Source organism: Clytia hemisphaerica, unplaced genomic scaffold (assembly GCF_902728285.1).
Source record: "Clytia hemisphaerica strain Z4C2 unplaced genomic scaffold, Clytia hemisphaerica genome assembly, whole genome shotgun sequence".
NCBI classification, from domain to species: Eukaryota; Metazoa; Cnidaria; class Hydrozoa; order Leptothecata; family Clytiidae; genus Clytia; species Clytia hemisphaerica.
Window position 1 is genome coordinate 2,918,457 of NW_027104101.1, and position 20,623 is coordinate 2,939,079.

A 20,623-nucleotide genomic window follows, 5' to 3' on the forward strand; every position below is an offset into this window, starting at 1 on the left:
ATTGTAACATCAATTGTCCAGTTTATTTCTAAGGATAGTTTTTTATAGTCCCCTGTGCATGGTTCACACAGGATTTTACATACACGCTTTTTTTATAAGAATAGTGTACTTTTGATGAGGGTCAAACATTCTTAAGAAATTGCCAAAATTGAGACTGAAACATTCTTAACGTATTCTTACTTTTTTATACTTGACTTTAAGACAAACGTGAGAAATGATCAATTCGAGAGTTTGGGACTTTTGAGTGCATATTGGGAGCTGTAATTGTATTTCTTTCTCAAAGTTTCAATTTACGTCTAACAAAAGAAGCAGTTTTTTCTGTTAACCTAATGCAAAATGACTGTATTTTTATCAAAGTTTGATAAACTCACCTTAGAGAGTATTCTTAGAGTATTCTTACAATTTGGCCAACTTTCACCCTGATATTCTTTTAGAAGAGATTCTTATAAAGAAAGCGTGTATAGAATTATTATTTAGTCGCCTGTGCAAGGTTCACACAGGATTTACACATAGAATTATTTTTTAGTCGCCTGTGCAAGGTTCACACAGGATTTACACATAGAATTATTTTTTAGTCGCCTGTGCAAGGTTCACACAGGATTATAGATAGCAAGTAGAGAGTTAATAGATCAGCCAGTGCAACTTTGAAACGACATGCAGTTTGAAATTTATCTTTTTTTTGGTTCGATTCTTTCTGGGTAAACTAATCCTATTTGACATTAATTTCAGGTCTCAGGAGAAGGGTTTAGACTTTCATTATCATTCAGAATTACCTTTTACCATTATAATCATTAGGGTTAGGATATTATTTGGCCTAACATGATAGAGTGTTATCTATTTCAAAACCATTCCAATGGAATATAAAGTATGATTAAATTAAATTTTGTGTCTCTTTCAGTAAATTGAAATTTTAAAGAATTATCAAAAATAGTATGATTGGTTGGTTCAAATAACAACAATGGTTCAAATGGTGATAATGGTCTATACAGAAAAGGTATGTAAAGGTTTTCTTCCATTTGATAACCATTATCCTTTATATGATTCTTTTTAGTGACTTTCCAAAATAATGTTGCTTTCTTATGACTTACCTGCTCTTTTATTATAGAAAATATGGTGCGTGAAATGATTGCAAGCGCTTACCAATTTGGCATCTTTAACAAGACACAACATTTTGAAATTGAAAAAAACCCGTAAGAATGCTTTTTTTCGTTATACATTATTATACATTCACTTTTCAATTTGTTTGTGTGCTTTTTATTATGACCATTTTCAACCATTTAAAGTGGTAATTTTTTTCGTTCTATAATCTGCTATAATAAATGTGATGTTGGTATTGAGGCGTTACTCCCCACCATCCAAAGGGCTTTTGATGTGTTCAACGACACTCTACTCGGCGGGTGCGACGCCGGGTGACGGCTAGTCTATATACTAAAAGTCTAATTCTCTATGAGCCGTGGGGTGGCCATTATGGATTTTTGAGATGGGGGTTCGAGAGTTACGTGACCGACTTTTTGGTTGGTTGTTTGGTTGGATGGGTGGTTGAAAACGAAAGCGAAAGTGGTCAGGGGAAGAGTGTGGAAATTAGCGTTTTTGTGAAGAAGTCGTTGCAGTGCAAATCTTTCGCAAATTTAAAAACCCACTTTCCCGTGGAAATAATTGACGTTTTTTGGTTTTTTGGGACCCTTGGGGCATAAGCTACCCGTTGACCGCAAAAATTTCAAAATTAGCGAATTGACCGTTGATAACATTAGGGGTAAAGAGACCCAATGACGTCACAGATTAGGGAAAAACTTCAAAATGCAATATCTCGAGTTTGAAAAGGAGTTGGGAGGTCGGTGACCCCTCATTGGATCGAGAATTTTATGGAGAATAAGATGGGAGGGTTTATATGGCTTGAGTGTGACTTTAAAATTTGGCTGAATTTTTTGGCGTTTTCAGTTGATGACGTCATCAAAACAGGAAAAATGCGATATCTCGAGATTGGATAGGAGCTGGGAAGTCGTTGACCCCTCATTTGATCGGAAATTTAATGGATAATAAGTTGGGAGGGGTAATAGTTGGTATATAGAAACTTTCAAAAATAAATATATTTAAATTGAGGCTTTTTTGGTCCGATGACGTCATCAAAACCTTAAAAATACAATATCACGAGTTTGAGAAGGATTTCAGTAATGATTGACCCCACATTAGATCGGAAATCATCAAGAGAATATTTTGGTTAAATGACAAATTGATTTCAGTGAAGTAAAAAGTTGATTACCCTTTCGATGACGTCACTTAGGGCCAAAATGACGTCACCAAACATAAATTATGCGATTTTTCAAGCTTCGATTATTGATAAGTGGTAATATTTCGTTTTTTCGGCTTACAATATACAAATCAGATCTTTTTACCCTCCCCCACCATCCAAAGGGCTTTTGATGTGTTCAACAACACTCTACTCGCGGCGGGTGCGACGCCGGGTGACGGCTAGTCTATATACTAAAAGTCTAATTCTCTATGAGCCGTGGGGTAGCCATTATGGATTTTTGAGATGGGGGTTCGAGAGTTACGTGACCGATTTTTTGGTTGGATGGTTGGGTGGTTGGTTGAAAACGAAAGCGAAAGTGTTCAAGGGAAGAGTGTGAAAATTAGCGTTTTTTTAAGAAGTCGTTGCAGTGCAAATCTTTCGCAAATTTAAAAACCCACTTTCCCGTGGAAATAATTGACGTTTTTTGGTTTTTTGGGACCCTTGGGGCATAAGCTACCCGTTGACCGCAAAAATTTCAAAATTCGCGAATTGACCGTTGACAACATTAGGGGTAAAGGGACCCAATGACGTCACAGATTTGAGAGAAACTTCAAAATGCGATATCTCGAGTTTGAAAAGGAGTTGGGAGGTCGGTGACCCCTCATTCGATCGAGAATTTTATGGAGAATAAGATGGAAGAGGTTATGAGGCTTGAGAGTGACTTTTAAATTTGGCTGAATTTTCAGGCGTTTTCAGTTGATGACGTCATCAAAACAGGAAAAATACGATATCTCGAGATTGGAAAGGAGTTAGGAGATGGTTGACCCCTCATTGGATCGGAAATCATCAAGAGAATCTTTTCAGTCAATGAAGAAATACTTTCAGAGGAGTGAAAAGTTTATTACTCTTTCGATGACGTCACTTAGGTCCCAAATGACGTCACCAAACATAAAATATGCGATTTTTTAACCTTCAATCATTGATAAGTGGTAATATTTCGTTTTTTGGGCTTACAATATACAAATCAGATCTTTTTACCCTCCCCCACCATCCAAAGGGCTTTTGATGTGTTCAACAACACTCTACTCGGCGGGTGCGACGCCGGGTGACGGCTAGTCTATATACTAAAAGTCTAATTCTCTATGAGCCGTGGGGTAGCCATTATGGATTTTTGAGATGGGGGTTCGAGAGTTACGTGACCGATTTTTTGGTTGGATGGTTGGGTGGTTGGTTGAAAACGAAAGCGAAAGTGTTCAAGGGAAGAGTGTGAAAATTAGCGTTTTTTTAAGAAGTCGTTGCAGTGCAAATCTTTCGCAAATTTAAAAACCCACTTTCCCGTGGAAATAATTGACGTTTTTTGGTTTTTTGGGACCCTTGGGGCATAAGCTACCCGTTGACCGCAAAAATTTCAAAATTCGCGAATTGACCGTTGACAACATTAGGGGTAAAGGGACCCAATGACGTCACAGATTTGAGAGAAACTTCAAAATGCGATATCTCGAGTTTGAAAAGGAGTTGGGAGGTCGGTGACCCCTCATTCGATCGAGAATTTTATGGAGAATAAGATGGAAGAGGTTATGAGGCTTGAGAGTGACTTTTAAATTTGGCTGAATTTTCAGGCGTTTTCAGTTGATGACGTCATCAAAACAGGAAAAATACGATATCTCGAGATTGGAAAGGAGTTAGGAGATGGTTGACCCCTCATTGGATCGGAAATCATCAAGAGAATCTTTTCAGTCAATGAAGAAATACTTTCAGAGGAGTGAAAAGTTTATTACTCTTTCGATGACGTCACTTAGGTCCCAAATGACGTCACCAAACATAAAATATGCGATTTTTTAACCTTCAATCATTGATAAGTGGTAATATTTCGTTTTTTGGGCTTACAATATACAAATCAGATCTTTTTACCCTCCCCCACCATCCAAAGGGCTTTTGATGTGTTCAACAACACTCTACTCGGCGGGTGCGACGCCGGGTGACGGCTAGTTATTGCTATTCTTGTTATTCTTGGAAAAATAGATTTGATTCTTTTATAAGAATAGTGTACTTTGGTTGAGGGTGAGCATTATTCTTATTTTTCTATTGTTCTAAATAATAAGCCTATTGTTTTAAACCCGAAATCTCACCCTGATATTCTTATAGAAGTTATTCTTATAAAAGAAAAAGCGTGTTTTGTTTAACAATGCTTTGCTATTTCTTATTTGTCTTTCGTTTTATTTTTACAGCTGAAAGTTAGTGGGGATGGTACCAAGTTAACACGGAAGTCCAATCTGGTGGTATTATCGTACTCGGTGATAGAATCAACTGGATCACAACTTAAAAGTTCAGGTGCCTAGAAATTTTAGCAAGTTCGAAAATTTTTTCGCAAGCATAAACCTGCATAAACTTTAATATACTTGGAATGCTACGTTTTGTTTTACCTTCGAAAGGCTCTTAGAACAAAAAGAACATAATGAAATGTGTGATTTTATTTCAGGTAACAATGCTATAGGTGTTGGAATGGGTTCAGAAAGCTACGAATGTGTTAAAGAAAGTTTTGCTGACGTCATCAAAGACATCAACGACATGGCAATAAACCCAAAGATCACGGTAGATGGAAAGGAGTTGGATGTGAATTTAATCATTGGTGGTGATTACAAGGTAATCAACTACAACTCCCTGAGTAAACTCCTATTCCTATCATATTCTTTCAAGCTTGCCTTAAAAAAACAATCTACATGTCTGAAAAAAATTTATCACCTGTTTTCTAGTTTCTTCTGATGTTGCTTGGCAAAGCAGCCACATCAAGCAATGCATGTATTTATTGCGACATCAACAAGGACGACCGGTAAGTACTAAAAATGAAACAGTAAATTTTAGCTCCCAAATCTGTCCTTGTATATTACATTGATTAGATGTTTAATATAATCTTTCAAAAAATCTTACAATTAAAAAATCAGAAAGTTTCTAAAATTGAAACAGTATTTCAAAAAAACTTTCACGGGATACCATGTTCTTTTTAGAAGCTCAGATATGGGGAAAAATTAAGCATATGCTAAGCATTACCTCGAGCCTATGAAAAAAGTATCAGCTACTTTGTAGTATGGATATAAGCAGTATTTCAGTACTGTATAGTAGTATAACAAGTACTAAGTATTAGGATATAAGCATCCCTCAAGCATTTTTCAGCCTTATTAAGCTTTCGACCTAAGCATCTCTGAGCCTGTTTTCGGATTTTCATATGCTTGATAAAAAAAACATGTAATCAATTCATTTATTTTCAGACAAGATCCCTTAAAATCTGGCAAGAAACGAACCTTCTCAAACTGGAAGAAACAACCAGGGTGCAAAGATGACAGGCTTCTTGAGAACGTTTGTTTGGAGAAGTATATCGTAGATGAGCTTCATTTGCTACTTCGGGTAACCGATCGTTTAGAGGAGGGACTGTTTCACACGATAATTGACCAAGATGAGGTATGGTTATCTGAAAATGCAGAAATATAATCTGTAACGGTAACTTTTCCAAAAGATGAAGGTGATCGTGTTCAAAAATAAAGGCCTGTTTTGTGACATTTTCAAAGTTGGCTGACAATTATGTTAATAAAATGAGTATTTTTGGTGGCTAACCGTTTATTTTTTCACCAAGGATAAGTAGAATGATTAACCTTTCCAATTGTTTTGGAGCGAAATTAAGTGGCTTACTAGGTTACAAGATATTTCAAGATAAGCTATGAGTTGTTTATGTGGCTGACAACACTGGTGGCTTTTTGAAACCAACCAGTTTCAAAATGTTGCACTTTTATCTGTTTTGAGATAATATGATACCTCTAGTTACCGATTCAAGTGTCATTTTCAAACAAACCATTTCCTCCTTTGAGGTGGCTGAAAAAATACATATTTGGACATATTTGGACCTGGAACCACACACTTTACTCATTTTACCATTTTTTTCATCAAAATATGTTCTTTGTGTAAATACCGATCATCATATAAAATTTCAACGTTATATTTGAAATATTTTTCAAGTCATTCAAGAAATACTATATTTTTGAGTTCACTAAATGTCACACTATTTTTGAACATGATCAGGTTCATAATCAGATGGTTTGGAATATCTGGCATGTGGGATTCATCTTTTGGAAAATTGTTACACAAAAATACTTTGAGGATTTACTAGGGACCACAGAAGGTTTCTGTACTCTAAATATCTCAAACCATCAAACAATAATAATAAAATACAATCTTTTTATTCATATAAAAATGGCAACAACTTCTTGGAAAATAAACTGATTGAGTTGATGAAAAGGATTGGGGTCACACTGACATTTTGGAGGGAGAAGAAATCAAAGAAACTTGAATGGACAAGCTTAATGGGGACAGATAAGAAGAAAATGCTAAGAAAGTTGCCACAATACTTCAGTGAATTGCTCCCTGAGAAAGATGTCTTACCAACACAGCAACTTTGGAAGGTATAAACATCTACCTTAAGGGATGAAATTTCAGCGGATTATCCGCTGAATTTTTTTGCAAAATGAGTCACTGCCAAAATCTTGAATCTACTACAGACCTTAGATTTTTATTAAAATAAACCTGTCTTATAACAATTATTATATTATAAGTCTTAACAAATATCTTTGAATAATACTGTTAGGTGACTGTACAGGACTGTAAGTTAATAAATTAGGGCAGAGACATTGTTGTAATGTTTTTTTTTACCTTTTCACAATAAGGTCTTTGAAGAACTGTACGACACGATCAACAAACCAAAATTGACGGAGGTAGAAATTGACACATTCCAACAAAAGGTGAATAATCTTTAAAATTATTGACTCTCCATTACGTAACCATACATTTGATGATGATACAAAATTGACACAATCCTGAAATAAAATCAAAATTATTTTTTAGACCTACGAGTGGATTGGTAGGCTCAAGAAGATGAACGGTTGTGGATATAGTTGGAGCTATCCTGTGACACCCTACATCCATATTTTGGCTAAGCATGTACCTGACATTCTGCGAAAATATGGAACCTTGCGAATCTTCTCTGGCCAAGGTAAATTATAAATTCTTATTAAAATCACACTCTCCCTTTTGCAGCCTTTTGTACTTTTAGCATATTTGACTTATCATTTGATTGCAACTTAATTTTACAGGTGTCGAGAAGAAAAATGATGATTTGAGGAAGATTTTTCACTCAAAAATCAATCGAAAGGACGCATGTGTGAATCTTTTGAAAGTCGAGAAGAGAATGAGATGCCTGGAAGAGGAGGGTTTTGAAAGAAAAAAAAGATCATACCTCAAGAAGGCCGAAGCATAGCCAAATTCAACATCATCAATGTCTACATTTTTGAAAAAAAAAATATTAATAGTTTTCATTTAAATTCTAAAATTTGCTAAATTGAAATAGAGAATGGTTCCAATCAGGTTACTTTAAGGGAAGAAGTTTTCGCTAAATTCAATTTCGGGTTGTTTGACAAATCCACGAAACACAGATAATTTCAAGATTCTGAGAATCACCCCTACAATTGGTCATTTTAGGGCAAAAAAGGTAATATTGTAAACAAAAATTCTCTAAACCACAAAATTAAATTCCCGCGAAACTTCTGAATTTTGAGCTGTGAACCGCGAAATTAAATCCTGTGAAAATTTCTGCCCGAAAAAAGGTAAGATAATATTTGTTGGTCTTGTTCCATGTTCATAGAAATTTTAATAATTTAATTATTTTTATAAAATTGCTGTATATATATCACAATTAGCTGAATATTTTCATACATACCTTTTAAACATATAACAATTCAAGCATGGAGAAGTGTTCATAATGGTACATGAAAAAAAATGAAAAAAAATTAATTACCAATTTAATTCCTAAAAATGACACACTGACAACTAGCCTCTTGCACTCGGATAAAAAGCTGGCCTTTGAGTTCTAACTACAATCTAGCCTCTAAAGCAGGTTAGTTTTAAATTGTTTTTTTTTGCCTAGGCAAGCATATCTTCTTCATTTAACCTTAAACGACAGGTTATATATTTCATCTATCCAGTTATTATTCGACTTGATAAAGACAACTTTCGAAAAGTCGCACACACTACTGTGTTTTTAATGTTCACAGTTATATTATTTTGTTGTTTGGTAATCAAGTTGTTTTGATAAAAAAGCCTACCATTAATGAGTATTTCATCCATTTAACTGGCAAAAGCCTGGTATATGATATATTTCAGAAAAATCAATAATAAAAAAATCAATAAGAATTAAACGTATCTTTAACTATTGTTACAGTAATCCTTTGAATTATACGACGTTTCCTTTCTAAAATCTCCCCTGACTTTTGTTTTTGAAAAAGCTTGGGAGACTTCGAAAGGAAACTCCGCATAACTATTGGAAACCGAATCATAGTTTTGGTCCCTCTCTTGTTTATAAGGCCTGTATGCCAATCTTTTGGGAACCATTGAGGGTCAAAATCATCTTTGTTGAGAGATTTGTACCCCCGTTTTTTGTCCAACCCCCTCCCATTAAAAAGAAACCTAAATATGCTGACAGGAAAGTCGAGCTGCTTGACACTTCTCAACCTTTCTTTAAGGGAGGCCTCAAAACAAGAGAGGAGCCTTTCAACATAAAAAGATACTTGCCTCATTTCAGGGGCAGGACATTCCCAGAACCTGTAAAAGTAATGGTAAAGTGCCAATTACTTACTTAGCTTATTGCATGAATATATAATATATAAGTATTTTTCCTAAGCAACATTTCCATAAACAACTGAAACAAGTGAAAAATTAATTCAAGATTCTTTTACATTATTTTTTGAGTTCATAAAAATGATAGTGGCAACTACAATAATAGCACTTACTGGATAATAGCAGCATCAAGAATATTGCAAGCAGGCTCCCATGTTGCATCTTCACTTCCCCATCCCAGCCACTTGATCAGATAGAACGTTCTTTTTCCAATCTGATAAAGAGACAGGGGAACAATCTAGAATATTTTCACACTCCATCGCTTTGTTCCGCAAACCCTCCCCCTTATCTACATAAAATCGAAGTGAAGAGAAAAAAATAAAAATAAAATATTACTTTAAATTCTCCCTCCCCTCAGTCGCTTGTTTGAAAAAACAAAGGAAAATACAACACAACAAAACACAGAAATATACTCACTCTTTTCTCAGCTAAAGTTTCCTCTGCTTGGTACACATCCTTTCTTTTTCTTATCGATCTCCATTCCATAATTTCTCGCTCACTTGCTGTGCTAGAATGATGCAATCCACTGTAGTTTAATTTCGTTTTGGATTTTAATCGAAGAGACATTTTGTTTATCAAGTATGTTCCTCTTGCTTCTCTGCTTGCCAATTCAAAAATGATTCCAAAAAAATTGAGCAGTTTCAATTCGAACACGCGTGCACAAAATATTTGCTTTCTATTGTTTTATCGAACGTCGCGCCATCCAATCAAATCGCGCACAAATGTAGACAACTGCCAATCAAAAGACGCAATTAACTTGTGACGTAATAAGTAAGAAAAAACAAAAAGTGCAAACCCCCGGATAGAACTTTTTAAATGTCAACATAAACAACGTCAATTCTGCGCGATGAACAATGTGCCAAAATCGAACATTTTCAGTAGAAAAAATGGAAAAAGTGGAGAATAAGAGCATTTTCAAGAAAACTTCAAAGGAAGATCTATTAAATTTTACATTTAATGGTGCTGATGAGGAAATGAAACAAAGGTGTCCTCTATTTCGAGAAATCTTGAAAACAGTATCACTCCGAACAGGGAGATCAGAGGAAAAGGATTTGTATTGGCAACCTACAATTGTTACCGCTGCGGCAGTCTGTTTCAAAAACAGGAGCAATAGAATGACTGCACTACAACAAATTATAACTTCGATGGTGCAACATTCCTCTTACACGGTAAACAAATAATTTAAAGGGGTAAACAGTGTGTAAAAACTAAAATGTGCTTTCATAAAACCAACATTGCTTAGTCAATCACTTTTGCTTTACCAATAATTATCTTGACAATTGATGTGGATGCAGGTGGGTGCTACCTGGTGCTGCAAATAGACACTCAATATCAATAATTTTTACATAAATTCAAAAATAAGTCACCTTTCTTTTTAAGAGCTCGATAATCAGACTGATAACACTTCGGCTTGCTGTTTCTCATCGTACACATTATCGTAAACTTGTTGAGTATGGTAAAGGTCACGATAGTCCATTAAAGAGGAGCATCAATTTTGAAAGCAAGAAGCTCCATCAGAAACATCTTGAAGAATGTACACTAACTGGTGACGAGGTAAATCTATAACAAAATCATAATAATTAAATCAGTATTTGGCGAATTGATAATTTTTTTTGCAGGGGGAGGTTTAACTACACTAACTGAAGGGGAAATATCAAATTTTATCGGCGATCCAAAAAATATCTGCAATCTGATTGGTTAAAAAGAGTACAATATATCTTGTATTTTACATGTAAAAATATAAATTGACGAAAAGATGTTGTTGCATTGTAGCGGTAGAAGCAATCTAACGTCACTTTGCTACAAAAGTGTCCTCCGACACAAAAAATGCATTTTTTTGGGTCACCGATAAACTAGTTATCAGACATTTGCTCGTACAATATGGAAATATTTCACTCGTTCCGGATTTTCCGTATATTTTCCTCGCCTAAAGGCTCGGAAAATATTGTACAGAAAAATCTCGGAACTCGTAAAATATTTCTCATATTGTACTCGCAACTGTCCGATAACTATTACATATATGCCATTTGTTTAATTTGTTTAGAAATCACTATTGGAAGGTCAAGAGAAGAGCGGAAAGAACGATTTTGATGATGTCAAATGTAAGATAAAGATTATTTCTTATCAACCAAAAACTGCCTGCTGAATTCTTATTACAGTTGTAATGCTTTCTGGTATTTTACCATTCAAAAATGCATTCATTTTTCAAAATGCTTTCCAATAACAGTCTTTACCTTACCAGCAATCCAACAGTTACTGATAATATTAATACTTAAATTTTTTTCATAACTAGGTTCTAGTCCAACAAAAAAGCAGGGAAGACGAAATCAGGATGATGTGATCTCTGGAGAAGGTAATAATTGTTTTTATTCAGAGAAGACAATCAACTATATTTCAAAAATTATGGCAACTATTTTACAAAAGAACAAGTAAAAAAGAGAAAAAATCAACACTTTATTTTCTTTTTTAGATCCACTGAGTCCGATAAAGGGAAATCACGACAATCAAGTCAACGATGAAGATGGAGAAGATGAGGATGAAGATGAAGACAGTGAAGAACATAAGAATGGTGTTTGGTTTTGCCAAAAACATAAAATTCTGTGCTTGGTAAAATACCAGTCTGCTTTTATGTGCAAACTAATCTTTTAGTCTATAGTGACCAAAATCACATTACAAAATTTCACATTTAGTATTTATTTAGTATTATTAAAGCATAAAATTCTTAAACCCTATAATATTGAATGCTCTTGCAATATATTCCAGGTGATATTTGACAATGTTGATGTTGTCATCAAAGTCAGTGATATGACTGAAGAAAATCAAAATGTTGACTCACATGATTGTGTTAAGGCGTATGTGATGAATAGAGTTGGTGGTAATGATTTGAGCACTGATTCTCCAAGAAGAAAGCTGAATGATGTTCCAAATGGAGAGTTCCTTTTTGATAAAGATGATCACAAGAAACAACGATCTGATTATATCACTTTGGTTCAACGAGTCATTGTTGAAGATATCCAATGCTTAACAAAAATGAAGGATTGCGTTGTTCAGCAAAAAAAAGTCAAATGGTAAGTTTATTGTGGTTATCCCTAAATTAATTTTCATAAAACTTTTCAGCAAAAGTTTCTCAAAGTAGTTCCTAAAATAGAAACTAGTCTCAATATCAATGGATTGAATGGCACAAATATATTTTCTTTTAATCATATTTAGAACCTCCTTGGTATGATTTTCGAAAATGAGAATGATAATGATGGAATTGCACGAATATTAGAAGACTTTCAACAGTATCAACCAAAAAGTGTCATAAATAACGAAACATACCTTGGTACGCTAGCTGTTGTTGGGGACCAACTGTCTGTTGAACGTGCTATCAATTCTCAGTTCCAATCAGCTAATGGTTTCACTCCAGAAGAAAGGTTGGATGGAATGCATTTTGAAATTGCTGATTTCCATACTGAGATGAAATTCATGCAGGTAAATTTTACTTTTCTTCTAAAAGTTTTAATTTTGAAAAATCCTGAAAAATCAGATGTGAAAGTAAGAGCAAAATTTTCTTTCAATCAACCTAAATAATTGAGGAAATATTCTGTTGCAGAACACTTGCAAAAATAAATATTTTATTTTGTCATTTAAGCTATGCTTCAACAACTTCTACCTTACTGACACTTCTGACAAGTGTACTCTTGGAAGTGATAAAGTCCTCATAAATTGGAGAAACGTTGTGACTGAAGTCAAGAGAAATTATGCTGCTTGTCGTCAATTTCTTGATGTTGAATTAGAAGCAAGAATAATAGCAGCTGCACTGGTTGAATTGTCAATCAAAAGCGTAACTGATATTCCTGATGATAAAAACCTTCCACCTGATGCCTTGGAGTCAAACCAGTCAAAGAAAAAATTTCTCAAAATACTGTCGGAAAGAATTGTGGATAAATACTTTCTTAAGTCGGACCAGTTGGCTGAATTTCTGAAGATGAAAAATTCACAATCACAATTTCAAAATTGTATTATTGATTAAGTGATAAATTTATTATTTTAAGAGCATAACATTTTTGAAAAGTAGAGTGAAGTAAAAACTTACAAAACTAAATATTGAGAAATTCTATAAAATAAAAAATATCTCCGCATTTTTCAGCAAAGTGACACATCAGACGAGCAAACAGAGAATGGAGGTTTCAAGTGTCGTTTACCCGGATGCAAACAGACTTACCAGCATAATGGAAAATTGAAGAGGGACCATGAGTTGAAGGTAAGGAGTGCCAGAAAATGTTACTAGTATTTCTTTTTGAAATAGGAAAAATTTTGAATTCATGGCTTGGTCGTTCTTTTGAAATTTTAATCAAAGTTGGATAGTTGTAACAGGGTTTGAATTACTTTTAAATGACTTGTGACTCCCTCACGAATCACAAATGAAGATCTTTAAAAGTCAATTTTTGCTATCGAATGTATAAAATTGCGAATCAAACTTTAATTTAAACAGCCTTGTTTATCAAACAATGCCTTTTTCTCATTTTAAGAAACATGGTTTAGAGCCAATTGAATCAAAATGCCCAAATTCAAAAATAAGTGACAACAAAACTGATGATGATATGTTTAATTATCAATGCAACGTTATGGAGTTTATAATGCTCATCAGAAACTTCAAAGATGCAATAAGTGAAGGTGATGGTGATCGTTTTATTCGTACATGGAAATTCATGCTTCCCTATTTGAAAGTTGACGGGGCAGGAAGCAGGAAGTATGCAGTGGAAGGATTTCACCTACTTTGCCAGGTGACTTGTTTGCTGTCCGAGCAAGATGCTTACAGACTGATTTGGAACCGAACCCTCAAGAAGAAAGATGGACACGGTAGGAAATTATAATTGATGATTATATTGGAAGTAAAAAATTCTAAAATCTAACCCTATAAAAAATAACAAGATCTTGTTAACTTAAGATACAGGCCTATTAAGATATAATAAGGGGCCGTCCATATAGTATGTACGTAGTGAAGGGGGAGATGAGGTTTAGCCAAAGTGTCTATTGTTGGAATGACGTCATTTCTATTGTTCTCTGCGTACAAGGGGGGAGGAGTGTCAACAGAGGCGGTGCGACATCCCTGCAAAGCATGCGCTTGCATGGTAGTACTACGCGGGAGGCTTTTGTCGCAAATGAAAATTATCGAGAGATGAACACGGCGCCTTAAAGAAAATTACCATTTGTAGATAGAGCTTTACGGTATCTTTTCTAAGCACCAAATAATTAATTTTACTGACTTGAAAACTTCGGGAATCATAATGTAGCCGAGGAAGAATTGCGTTGAAAAACACACGAATTCAAGTCTTGGTTTTTAATTTCACTACCGTAACGATTTGCATACATATTGATTTTGCTGACTGGAATACTTCGAGAATCATAATCTAGCCGCATTTTCCTACCGTAACGATTTGCATACCAAGCAACATGCAAATTTTTTTTGAATTGACCTGGATGAGGTGGATTTGCATGATTCCCAGGCTCATCGGTGATTTTATGCACTAAAGGTCTAAAATAAAGACTGAAAAATTACCCTAGGATGGCGTTACCCTGAATTTCTCTATGGTAAGTCCTGATTTTAGATTTTAAGAGCGTAATTCTTGAAAATGCTTGTCAGGCCTATGCACGATCTCTTCCAAAGTACAACATGGAGAGAGTCACTCGTGAGCTTCGAGCTGCCATCCAGCAAGAAAATCATGAGGTTATTTTTGAAAAATCTGTTGAGTTGAGAAAATTTTTGAAAGTGAGGAGTGTTGATTTGTTGGCTTTGAGTAGAGAAGGTTCTGCCAATGTTTGTTTTTTTGTTTATGGGAACATTCCAAAGTCCATTTCCAGGGATGTCAAACCCATAAGGTATGTAACTTGTTTTTATTCTCTTGTCTGTGTATCACCCGCAGAAACAATTAATTATAACCACAACTTATTAGACCGGCAAGATAGTAATTAATTTTTTTCTCTCTCTCTTCTGTAATACCCTTAACTTCTCCCCCTTCATTGTATCATAAGTAGGTGTAATCTGATACAAATCATGTAATGTAGCACGTGTGTTTAAAAAAATTAGTTTTTTTTGTTACGTGACAGATATAATCTGTAGTATATACATAATCTTTTACTCGGGTTTTGATTTTTGACATGTTATTCACAGTCGAGAACCAGACACTTCCCGTTCTATTCACATTTTTTAATGTAAGGGGTCATCCGCATAGTACGTACACAAAAATTATGCAAATTCAATACCCTCTCATGCCTTGCATGCAGTGAAAATTAGAGATGAAGTCATTTATTCATTAATGTTATATGCTTTTGCTAAACCCCCTCTCCGCCTTCACTGTGTAGGTGCTATATGGATGGTCTCCAAGTGATGAAAGAAGCTGTTACATGGTAAATATAATAATATCTTAATTTTTTATCTTCAGCTCTCTTCCGAACGGCAATTGTTTGTACAGTTCTCTGTCGCTTCACATGGTTGGCAACAATTCGCTGTCTGATGCTTTGCGATGCCTTACGTGTGGGGAATTATTTTTGTTTTGTGAGTATTATTCCAATCATCCATTGCTCAAAGAACTCTTTTCTAAGCATTCCACAGTTTTCCATAGTTTTAATTCTTTACTAGGTGGTGCATGTGTTTCCGACTTCTCACAGGGCACTAATTTGAAAGGTTCCGCATTGATTAAAGCCGAGGCCAAGCATAACTCTTCCTCAAATGTTTTTTCTTCCTTTTTATGCATTTGTGCTCTTTCAACTGTCACCAGGAGGAAAATAATAACATTTTATCCTGACCAGGGTCTACCAAGGTACAAAATTCTATTCAATAACACCACCATTATTCCTAGAGTAGATGACTCAAAGCTTAAACCATTTAAAATTTTGTTTTGTAATTTATCAGACCATTTGAACAGTGACTTTCAGCCAAATCATTTCGTCCCTTTGGTAAATCTGAAAGAATCCAAAAAAACAAAAACAAAAACAAAGAAAACTGGTTCTCTACCATCATGTAGCAAAAAGCAGCTCTCAAAACCCAAAAGAAAATTTGAAGCTGAAAGTCTCTCAGATCAACCACCATCCAAACAGCTCAAATTTGCCTCATCTGTTGTTACTGCTGATATGCCTTCTCTTTCAAGTGTTTCATGTAGCAATCCATCATTATCTTCAATTAAAAAGTCCACCTCTAAAGCCAAAGGTGACATGTTAAATAATCCAACTCTTTTTAATTATTTTACCTATAAAAAGTCCTTGCTAGAGTCTAAACCACCTAAACAATTTTCTGTTTCCGCATCACCGCGCCGTCCTCTTAACTCAGATGAGTCCAAACCCAGAGTAAACAACAATTTTTCAGATGGGACCGAACCCACTTCTTCCACATTTGAGGGCTTTGTCCCAAGTCCAATAACCACATCCAGCACTTTTTCTTTTTCAGGTTCCAGCAATTTTTCTTTTTCAGGTGCACCCAAACCCACTTGCGGTGCATCTGAGGGCCTTGTCACCAGTTCGACACCCAACTCCAATGTTTTTTTTTCAGTTGCACCCGAACCCACTTGCGGTGCATCTGAGGGCCTTGTCGCCAGTTTGACAACCAATGCCACCAATGTTTTTTCTTCAGGTGCACCAAAACCCACTTGTGGTGCATCTGAGGGCCTTGTCGCCAGTTCGACACCCAACTCCAATGTGTTTTTTTCAGTTGCACCCAAACCCACTTGCGGTGCATCTGAGGGCCTTGTCGCCAGTTTGACAACCAATTCCACCAATGTTTTTTCTTCAGGTGCACCCAAACCCACTTGTGGTGTATCTGAAGGCTTTGTTGCAAGTCCGACTCGTATTTCCTTTTCAGATCAGTTTTACATTAGAGAAAAGCCTAGTACTTCCTCTATATCAGAAAGTCCTTCAAATCCATATTCTTCATTCTTTGAAAAAAGGACACGAAATTTGAAAATGCCACCTGTCAGTAGAAAAGTGACACTGCCTCCCACCATTCTTGAAAATATCAGTACAGAATCTAAATTTGACATTGGGACCTATTTTTCAAAAGCAAAATCATTATCAGAGACAGAAATATTTGATCTTATCACCAATGTCTTTTCCCCTGACCCTGATTTTAAATTCCCAAAGCCCACCAATGGACGAAAGTTTAGAGCCGATTGGCTCTCAGAACATCAATGGTTAAAATATTCACCCAGTAGGGGAGGTGGTTTCTGTTTACCATGCTCTCTATTTTCTCATTGTATACCTTCAACAAGTAAAGGTGTAATGATATCAAAACCAATTCTTCCATCTGCCAATACAAAAGCAGCTCTGCGCGATCATGAAACTGCTTATCAGGGTATCCACTCTTTTTCTTTCAACGCCTTCCAACAATTTATTTCCAATTATGAAGGGAAATCTAAACCCATTGATTCTCTACTTGAAGCTGCCATAGCTCAACGCGATAACCATCTTAGACAAATCTTAGTACCAATCGTTGACACTGTTCTTTTCTTAGGTAGACGGGGGCTGGCATTAAGGGGTCATAGGGATAGTTCTGATGCTTATCCAGAAGCTGGTTGCTATTCAAAAGACCCTGGGCTCGGGAATTTTATTGATTTGTTAAACTATGGCATTCGGAGGGGTGATACTGTTTTGAAGGAGCATTATGAAAACCATCCAAAAAATGCTTCTTATATGTCTTATCCTATTCAAAATGAAATCATTGACTGTATTGGGGAAATCATTTTGGAGACAATTCTTAATAGGGTAAAGGAAGCAAAGTTCTTTTCTGTTCTTGCTGATGAAGCAATGGACGCTTCCAAAAAGGAACAGCTCTCTATTGTTCTGCGCTATATTCATGACAATAAAATTTATGAGGACTTTTCAGGATTTGTTCACCTCAAGGACGGTTTAACAGGCAAACACCTTGCTGATGCCATTCTTGAATTTATTGAAAAGCTAGGTCTGGATTATAAAGATATCAGAGGGCAGGGATATGATGGGGCAGGTGCTGTTGCGGGCTAAAAAAGCGGGTGCTCTGCGCGAATTTTGAACAAAAACAAGAAGGCTCTTTATTGTCACTGTTTCTGCCATCGTCTGAATATCTCTATCTGTAGAGCATGTGAAATCAGAAATGTAAACAATATGCTCAAGACAGTCAAAGAAAGCTCATATTTTTTTAACTTGAGCGAAGGTCGTCAAAATGTTTTTGTAGAGTTTATTGACTCAATGTTTACAGGGAATACACACACACGTCTTAAAGATGTTTGCAGAACTAGGTGGCTTGAACGTATTCTGGGTTTGGACTCATTTGAGGAGCTTCTTCCCGCAATGCTCAAAGCACTCGACAAAATGAGATTAAATGCAATGAAAACTTTTAACCGTGATACTGTCACCAAAGCTGACTGTCTTTACAAAGCCATCGATTTCCAGTTTTTAGCAAACCTTGTCATAACTCGTTGCGTTTTTGATATGTCACTAGAGGTGACTGAACTCTTGCAATCCAAAGGTAATGACATTGCAGATGGGGTCAACCAGATTCGGTCTCTACTAAAAAAAGTGGAAGCTTACAGGAGGTGTCCTAAAATTGATGAATTTCATGATGAATGTTATTCCAAGGTTCTTTTGTTGGCTGAGAAATTAGAAATTATTGAGAAGGCTCCCCGTGTTTGTAGAAAACAAACAAAACGTTCAAATCCTCCCCATTCATCCCCTTCTGATTATTTCAAAAAAACAATCACCATTCCAGTCCTCGATCACTTGAATAGTGAATTAAAAACAAAGTTTTCTGAAGATTCTTACATTGCCTACAAAGGACTTTATGTCATTCCTTCCAAAATAGTTTCTCTTGGCAGTAAAGGAGAGACATGGCAAAACAAGTTTCGTCCTTTTTTGATTTTTTATGAGGATGACCTTCCTAGTCCTTTAACCATTGATGCCGAACTTCAAAATTGGGAAGATTTTTGGGTAATGAATTCTGAAACATGCCCAAGTAATGTTCAATCTGCGCTTCTTTCTTGTCACTCAAACCCTCCCACAAACTCCTATTCGGCCCTTTCAGCAGTCTCTTTTCCTGGTTTTAAAAACATAAAATGCTGTCTTAAAATCTTGGCCTCACTTCCAATCACTACTTGTGAATGCGAGCGCTCTTTTTCAGCGATGAGGAGACTTAAAACCCATACTAGAACAACTATGGGCCAAGATAGATTCAGTAATCTTGCTCTAATGGAATTTCATCCTTCCATCATTCCAGATTCTCAGGCTATCATCAATAGGTTTTTAGGAAAGAAGAAACGCAGAATGTATAAAACCAACAATTAATTTTTACCATAGGTGCAGCTTTTCTACCTCTTGCTTTCCAGAAGTGTCTTGCTTTGGTTTCAACTGATGTACATAGATTTGAAAAACGAAAAAAAATAAAAAAGATAAAAAAAACATGGTATTTTTATATTTGTTATATTTGTATTTTATGGTTTCGTTTTATATTTTAGAATGTCAACTTGATGTTTGATTGTAAAAGGGGTCTGTAGTTTTGTATATATAAAATGTATATAGATATATAATGTTTTCTGTATGCAAATAGTGAATGTTTGTTGTGCTTCTCTTTCTGTGATGTGTTGTATTGTGCTGTCCCAACTGGTCTTTCTATTTCTTTCTTTCTTCTCTCTTCTTGCTCAAGAATCTACAAAAGCAAAATTGAATTTCTAAACTCAACTTGATTTCAGTGCATCCCAATAAAAGGTAAATCCAAAAGACACATGGTAGGTTAAATGTTTCTCTTAAAACGACTAAGTGTAGGCTTTATTTTTGGAGAAATCTTTAAGCTACCATTTGGATTTTGTCTGGGAAATTTTTCGTGTCACACTAGGTTAATGTTTCTTCCGTCTTTTAACTTTATCGTCTGTCTATGTCCGGACTAAGTCCTAGGCATACTGATGAGCCCTGACTATTGGGCGAAACAGACCTTTCCCTTTATTTCTATTTATTTTCAGATTAAAAAATAAAGGAGTACCTAAGAAATATCAACTAATCAATCAACTAATCAATAAATGTTAATACATCCTTATCCATAAAGTGAAGTGGTGGAATAATCCTGGCAAATTCCGGAAAGATACCAACGACTGTAAGTTAATTTTCCCCCGGGGGGGTACTAGGGCAAGATAGGTTACGGGGATGCTCCGCTGGTCAGGGTACCTTTTCTAACCTCCACGAGTCCCAGGTAGGGTCGCAAAAACACCAAAATAGAAAATTCAGTCCCTCGTAGGGTGCCTTTTTGGGAAAATTTGGGGAAAAAGTAGAAAATTTGAGAAAATTTTGGAATTTCAGTCCCATTCAGGGTCACTTTTTTCGCAAATTTCGAGTCCCACGTAGGGTCCATTTTTCGAACCTCAGCGGAGCACCCCCGTCGGTCGACAAGGGTAGTACCCCCCCCGGGAATTTTCCTTTCTTTTTTACTATTTATTGCTTTCCTGATGCACAGAACAAGGCACTTGGAGTCTCTTAGAGGGGAATCACAATACAAAAAAGGAGGCTGTTTTAGGCGTTCTAGAGGGGTCAAAAATCGAAAATTTTCTGGCCCGTCGGGCCCAACCATGGTGGGCCCTCCTTAGACACTATATATAGCAGTTTTAGTATATGTAGCAGTTTAGGTTTTGCATGGTACCTTTAAAATCCTAAATCCGCCCCCTGGTCAAATTCCAAATT

General features: G+C 35.8%; 2 protein-coding genes and 1 long non-coding RNA gene across 4 annotated transcripts in view; all 3 read left to right on the plus strand.

Annotated features, from left to right (window-relative positions):
- Window positions 1–506: 506 nt before the first annotated feature.
- The window catches only part of LOC136813092 (uncharacterized), a 196,719-nt gene continuing 176,602 nt past the window's right edge, over window positions 507–20,623 (plus strand). Inside the window, exons 1-2 of the long non-coding RNA XR_010847439.1 lie at window positions 507–994; window positions 1,106–1,190. This is a non-coding gene — a long non-coding RNA (uncharacterized lncRNA). The remainder of the gene's footprint in view (window positions 995–1,105; window positions 1,191–20,623) is intronic.
- Window positions 6,474–7,552, plus strand: LOC136813084 (uncharacterized). The gene is made up of 4 exons (XM_067069608.1): window positions 6,474–6,681; window positions 6,943–7,017; window positions 7,121–7,268; window positions 7,369–7,552. Exons 1-4 carry the CDS (start codon window positions 6,511–6,513, stop codon window positions 7,530–7,532), a joined length of 558 nt encoding a protein of 185 aa, XP_066925709.1. The 5' UTR covers window positions 6,474–6,510; the 3' UTR covers window positions 7,533–7,552.
- Window positions 14,363–19,321, plus strand: LOC136813085 (nuclear pore complex protein DDB_G0274915-like). 2 transcript variants are annotated; one of them, XM_067069609.1, is made up of 2 exons: window positions 14,363–14,812; window positions 15,376–19,321. In XM_067069609.1, exons 1-2 carry the CDS (start codon window positions 14,607–14,609, stop codon window positions 17,942–17,944), a joined length of 2,775 nt encoding a protein of 924 aa, XP_066925710.1. In that variant the 5' UTR covers window positions 14,363–14,606; the 3' UTR covers window positions 17,945–19,321. The 2 variants fall into 2 exon arrangements, with proteins under 2 accessions (XP_066925710.1, XP_066925711.1); XM_067069610.1 differs by having other exon boundaries at window positions 14,363–14,524; window positions 15,376–17,944.